Here is a 7,260-nt window from a genome sequence, read left to right as displayed (position 1 = left end):
ATGTTAAAGGATTTTACTTAATGGAATCCGCTAAACTACTGGTTCTATTCTAATTATTTAGGCATCAAAAGATAGAAAACTTAATTACCTTTTAAATAAGAAGGCAAAATGAATATATATTAATTATATTAATCCTGCACTCCAGCTCAGTTAAAACATTTAATTCCTTTCGTCGGTGGTGCATCTACACCAATCTTTCAAAATATTGCCCAAATTCGACGCAGCAGTTTTCGCCGCGTTGGATAACTATAGTCTCCCGACAGCCTACGTCACTAACTGTAGTCACGTGACTACAATTTTCTAGCAGACGCTTCTGGGGGTCTAACTGGTTAGTTGTTATACTGAAAAGCACCATCATTCTACATTTAATATTTCAGCCAGTATGGTTCATTTTTGTGCGGTGTACGGCTGTACAAATAAAAGAAAAGATTCGGAATTATCTTTCTTTAGATTCCCAGCCATACATTCTAGATATAGTGAGGAAGTACAAGACTTACAAAGAAAAAGAAGATTAGCATGGGTAAATGCCATAAAAAGGGGTGACCTCACAGAAGAAAAATTATATCATGCAAGAGTTTGCTCCAGACATTTTGTGAAAGGTAAATATTATTATGCCTAGATGCTCTTGTATAAGGAAAATCCAAATTAGGCATATTTATAATTAAACACTCATTTAGGTCAGCCAGCTCTTTTAGAAGATGTAAATAATGTGGATTGGAAGCCATGCCAAAACCTTGGGTATGGAATTGAGGTCTCCGCTCAAAGCAACAATCGCCATGAAAGATTAAAGAAAAGGGCAAAATTACCTTATAATGAAAATTTAAAGAAAAGAATTCTTGAACTTGAGAAACCACAATGTCAAGCTGAACCTGCAGCAACCTTTCTTGGAGAAACATTAATTTCAGAGGAAACTGGTGTATCTTCCCAAACAGAAACCCTTCCTTGCCGTGCTACAGAAGTACAGACTAATTTAACTGTAGATGTGTTAAAGGCTATGGAAGCGGAAATAATTTTTCTTAGAGAGGATAGAGAAAAACTCAGGAAAAAAGTACATAATTTGGAATTAAGCGAAGAAACTTTCATCAATGAGGATGTGAAAGTTAAATTTTACACCGGACTTCCAAGTTGGTCTGTTTTCGCTATTTCGATGGATGATATTTTTCCATTTTTGAATTTTACTGCAACTTCATCATTGACCAAATTTCAACAATTGTTACTGGCTTTAATGAAGTTAAGACTTAATCTTTCGTACGTAGATTTGGGCTACCGATTTGACGTCTCTGATCGGACAGCATCGAGAACATTCCATAATGTTATTTCAGTTTTATTTGTAAGACTAAAAAGATTTATTAAGTGGCCTGAAAGGGAAGAATTGTGGAAAACGATGCCTTTGTCTTTTCAAGAAGCATTTGGGAAAAAGGTTGCCGTGATAATTGATTGCTTTGAAGTTTTTATTGAAAAATCCTCGAACCTTGAAGCTAAGAGTCAAACTTGGTCCAGTTACAAACATAACAACACATTGAAATTTTTAATTGGTATATGTCCTCAAGGAGTCATATCATTTGTATCAGATAGTTTTGGTGGTAGGACAAATATGCTGCAGAAAATTGTTGTATTTTGGAAAAGTTACTACCAGGAGATGTGGTTTTAGCTGACAGAGGTTTTGATATTGCTGAATCTGTAGGATTTCACTATGCGTCCATAAACATTCCGGCTTTCACTAAAGGGAAACTTCAATTAGAACCAGAAGAAGTGGAAAGCACAAGAAATATTGCATCTGTTCGAATTCATGTTGAAAGAGTAATTGGAACACTAAGACAAAAATAGTAAATTTTGTATGCCAAACAGCCGATTGAAATAATTTCAGAATTTGACAAAATAGTTAAAATTTGTTGTGCTTTAACAAATAGATGTCCTTCGGTGGTGCCCTTAGATTGAAGAGCTTCTTCAATATTCTTTGACTTTAGAATAATAACCATAATCATAATTACACTACGTTAAAATCATTAAATATAAGAGACGCAAGACTTCATGACTAATTTTTTTTTATTTTAAACAATTAAAAATTTTGACTAGCTTTCGAACCATAGTTCATCAGGTCACCAACAATAATAATAAATAATAATTACACTGAAAGTCTTTAAAATTAATAGCTGGATGTAAAATAATATGTATAATTATTTGTAGTATTTTGGTCTGCTTTTCATAACCCTTTGTTATTGTACACTTTATTAAATAATTTATATTTGGCAGAAAATTATCTTTTCTTTTTAGTTTCATTTTTCTTACAAATGTCACATATGTACTTTCCAGATGGAACTTTTTTCAAATTGATACACTTGGTGTGATACCATAAAATTGCACAATTTCCTTTTTCACACATTATCATTTTGCCCCCCGTATTTTTTTTTGCAAATGCACCACTCGCTACTTTCTTCATTATTAGCATTAATGTTATCTATAGTTTCAAAATCGCGTAGAGTTTCTTTTGGCCGGGTAAAATACTTGCCTAAGAGTTCTGGTAATATACTGTCTTTGAAAAAAGTTGTTGCTTTCTGGGAAATTTCATTCCAAAAAATGTCATTACGTTCAACTCTTTCAATGTGCATTTTCCCAACATTAGACCATATGATGAAATCGCAATACTGCGAGTTACTTAGTACAATTTGAGTTTGGACTTGGTAATAGTATGAATGCAACTGTTTGAGTTCATTTTTTCCATTTTTACTAGACAGGCATTCTATTTTATTAACATTTTCTTCCACACTTGTATCCTTGACACAATATGGGCATTTAATTTCGACACACGAACGGCCGTGGCAATCGCAAGTGACAAGACCATCCGGCGTCGCACCAAAATGTGGAAATCTAGGGTCTATAAATAAACCGCACTCTCTAAAGCTAAAATTTGTGTGTTTAGGTGTGACATTTTTTAAATATGCCTCTCTGGCAACCTTTTCATGCCGACAGCCCCATTCCGTAGACTTACTTTTAAATCTAGATAATTCTGGGTAACATATTGATCTAATTAAGCTTGGGGCAGACGTTGCAGATTTAGTGTTACAAGCAGCTTTAAATTTGGAGGCTGTGATACGGCCTGCTCTGTACTTAAACCAATTTTTATTTTCACTCTGTTTCCTCGTCTTTTCTTCAATAGTAACAGTCAATTTTTCATCAATGGAAATGTTTATCGAGGAACTCAATTTTTGCAGCTCTAAAAGCGAAAGTTTTAAATAGTCTTCTTTAAAAAGTAACCGCAGATATGCAGTGGCATGAATAACTGATGATGTATTTGGCACAAACTGATCCGAAAATGGAGATACGATTGATAAAATACCACACTTTTGCTTTGAGTCATTCAACTTTTTAAGCATTGCTTGAAATTCATCAAGGGACTGTTCTGGAATGTTCTTAACCACTTTTAAAGGTTTCTGGACTGGCACACCATCAATAGTTTTGTTCAATTCCTCGCATTTCCTTTTTGGTGTTGAAAAATTGATTTTTGAGCCATTAGTATACTTAACTTCTTTTGCTTTTACAGCTGTGACAGTCTTTGCTTCTCTCTGCCTAATGGCATATTCAATAAAAAATAAAGCTGCTGCAACATGTGTGCAGGATTCCCCTAATCCTGCCACACACGTACAATGTGCTGATTCTACAGCTCCGTCTTTGCAAATTATAAGCCATGGTTTTAGAGGGTCCACATTTAAACGTTGCGAATGGAAAACCTAAAGAAAATTGTTCATTTAAAATATAATTTTTTAAACTTTATTTAAAATTTGATACTCAAGTTACGTGAAACGCATACAGGGGTAATGTAATAAATAATATTATCTTGTTTGTTAGTAAATCATCATAACTGCCAAATGGTTATCTCAATGAACATGTATACTTCTAAACGTTTAGTCAAGAAGGCTTAAGCTCAGTTCGAAAATTGTTTTAAAAAAGTACGTATATTCTGCCTTTGAAAGGTGATAATCTTACTTTTGCAATGACTAAGTGATGATCTTCAAATCGCTTATGTTTAATTTCATGAACCCATCCATTTACGAATTGATTATAAGCCTCTAAGCTTTTATATGATTTAAATTCCTTATTTGTGTAGGCACTTTTTTGAAACACAAGGTAATTTACAATGTCTGGATAAGTAACCCCAGGAAAGGTCTCAATGTTTTCTTCTAATTGGGCACTTTTTAGTGTATAGGGATCAACTCCTTTTAGTACAGATATCTTATCACTATACCTTTTGGCAGTTTTTTCGTCTAAACTCCTATAATAATCACTTTTTGATGTCATTTTTATAATTAAAATGGTTAATTTCGCGTTAGAAAGGCTATGCACATGCTAAGATTATATTCTCCAGCAAAAGGTATACCCCAGGAGCGTCTGCTACAAATTTTTGGGTGGTCTGGCAGCACTGAAAATCACGTGGTTGTCGGGAGACTATACAAATGGAACAAATTTCTAAAATATTCTCAAAAGCGGTGGCTTATTCAAAAGGTAACTAAGTCTTCTATTTATTATTACCTAAATAACTAGAATAACATCAATAGTTTAGCGTCTCCCCTTAAGTAAAATTGTACCTATATCTCTTTATAATTTTTAAAAGTTTCTGACTTTGATGTAACCCAAGGTGACTAGAGAATTCACTGGATGTAACCGTCCAACTTTGAACCAGATGCGGCACAAACGGGCAAATCGAAAACTTTACGATGCAGCCGGACACTCGACTAAAACAATACCGTTATCTTTCCGGTAAAATCGGGCTTCACAGATAAAATTAAGGAACCAAAGTACCTTTATAATTGGCGCCTAGTCTCTAGTTTGCGTAAGTTTTTATTTTTTCACGGTCGGGTGTCACCCCCAAATCAAGTCCAAACGGGTGGCACCCGGGGCAGACCGCCTCCCCCCCCCCCTAGCTACGCCACTGGTGGAAAGTAATCCGCAATTGCTGTTCGATTGAAAATTGTTTCGTAAAAACCAAATTCACGGATTCATACTTTTTATTTAAGCGGTTTGATTGTAAATTGAATGCGTTTTAAATGTGAAATCTACGGTTTTATTGGAAATTGAATGCGTTTTAAATATGAAATCTACGGTTTGATTGGAAATTGAATGCGTTTTAAATGTGAAATCTACGTTTTGATTGGAAATTGAATGCGTTTTAAATGTGAAATCTACGGTTTGATTGGAAATTGAATGCGTTTTAAATGTGAAATCTACGGTTTGATTGGAAATATTGTGCTATTCAATTAAAAATGTAAATGTTTGTATACAGGTGTGTATTTTACAGGTTGATTGCAAAATGTTGGTTTCAGAAATTTAAAATTTACATTTTACCGGTGGGTGTAAAATTGGGTATACTACAAATGAAATATTAAACGTGTCTTAACCGTTATTTTTACTGCAAATTCCATGTTTAATGAACTGTCATGTCACCGTTAAATACACTTTTAAACTATTGTTAGTTTCACGCTCTTTACACAGTAATATCAACCTCATTGTTACCGTATTGTACTTATACTATCACTAAAAATTTATTTGAGCCTACTCAGTGATGTTGTGGTAGTCCTTATCCCATTTTGTGGCCAAATATTCAAATTATAAATAATCCTAAGTGAGGGAAAAAATTGCAAATTGGAAAGCAATGGGCAAATTTTCGAACCTACGTGCGAAAACCTTTTAGCAGTGTCATAAAATAAGAACTACAAGCCTCACGAAACGCTGCACGTTCGGAAAAGGAGTTTGCTTCAACAATTTCGACGCATCTGCAAAAACATCGGTACCTAAAGAAGAAGCCCCCCTCAGCAGTTTAGAGGAGCGTGGGTGCGGTACAATTCGTACCCCGGCAACCAAGGAGATTTACGACTTTTGGAGGGTGTAGAGCGGCGTCTAATTGCGTTTGGCCCTTTTTACTAGCTACCCGAAATATCGGGGTGGTTCTACACCCTTTGACCTTGATTTTTCTGAAACGAGCGCTTTCTTTAGAACTCTGGAAGCATTGTCACTTTTGGGGGTCCAAGTCGGAAATGTACAAACGACCAGGAGCTCGGCCTGTCGGTCGCTTCCAATCAGACATTTCTCAGAAATATCAATTCTCTTTTAGCTTCTTTTGGGAATTTAAATTGCCTTTTACGAGAGCGACCTTCAAAAAGTGAAAATAACAATTATAAAGTGAAAACGTAAGTTTATCGTAAAAAATATCCCTTCGTAATAATTCAGTGTAATTTTGGACAAGGTTGCGACAACGTTTTTTAGATTAAAATTCCCTGACCTTTCCCTAACTTCTTACAAATTGTTTAAACTCTGACCTTTCTCCGTCTCCCTTATTTTCCCTGACACGTGACAGCCCTGTTGAACCACTAAGCCCAAACTACAGTCATCATTCGACAAATTACATTGCCTGCCAGCGCTCCTAGCCCATTCCTTAAGACGGCCCTGGTATATATTATAGGAACATAAATTATTCGGACGGCGCTTGCAAATTGTCAAAAACGGAATATCTAATTTAGGCGCTAAAATGAATATCAGCTCGTGAATTATCCCGTCTTAAATTAAAATTACTTACCATCACTTTTATTCCACTCCTGTTCAAAAGCTCACATTGTTTAGAACTATAGCCGTCCTAAATTAAATTAGTATGAAAAAGTATTTTAAAATAATAATTACAATAATTACCTAAAATTTCAATATCCACACTGCGAAGATTGCGCAGTTAAGTACTCGGGACGTACGTTTCGTATTTTAGAGAGCCCTGCACGCGTCAGCTGTAGCAGAACATATATTAAATAGTTTTTAGAACAATCCTAAATGGACAAACTAAAATAAGAACTACCCTAAATGACCATGCCGCTATAGATTTCTATACATGTATAGGCTTCGGGCTTAGAAAAGATAGCGCAATCTACTTTATTACCAGTCAACTATTTGTTGAAGAAACTATAGCAGACGACTTTTGAATATGAATGTTCTTAAGCTGAGACGTTCAGCTTTTATATCGAGATAACTTTGAATGAACAGACGGCTTTCACACATTCGATTTAAAACTCAGTCGGTAGGCGGCGATACTTCTGACCAAAGTTTAAACTACGCACGAAGCCTATAGTAAAGCCCAGTTTTAAGTAGGCAGTTCTAGCTTTTAGAACAAATACGGCAGATTTACAAACTAAAAAGGCCAAGAGATTTGTTATATTAAAATAGCGATAAATTTCGAGAATATTAAAGATAGCAGCTATAGTTGTAAAGTTAATTGGCCGTAAA

General features: G+C 35.0%; 1 protein-coding gene across 1 annotated transcript; it reads left to right on the top strand.

Annotated features, from left to right (window-relative positions):
* The first annotated feature begins 256 nt into the window (after window positions 1–256).
* Window positions 257–1,827, top strand: LOC149948900 (uncharacterized). The gene is made up of 3 exons (XM_090171182.1): window positions 257–599; window positions 678–1,583; window positions 1,637–1,827. The coding sequence occupies exons 1-3, from the start codon at window positions 383–385 to the stop codon at window positions 1,825–1,827; spliced, it is 1,314 nt and encodes a 437-aa protein (XP_090027308.1). The 5' UTR covers window positions 257–382.
* Window positions 1,828–7,260: the final 5,433 nt, after the last annotated feature.

The sequence above is a fragment of the Leiobunum rupestre genome, chromosome 4, assembly GCF_980474605.1.
Source record: "Leiobunum rupestre chromosome 4, qqLeiRupe1.1.hap1, whole genome shotgun sequence".
Lineage (NCBI taxonomy): Eukaryota > Metazoa > Arthropoda > Arachnida > Opiliones > Sclerosomatidae > Leiobunum > Leiobunum rupestre.
Note: the sequence above shows the minus strand (reverse complement) of the source record. Positions and strands in the feature narration are given on the sequence as shown.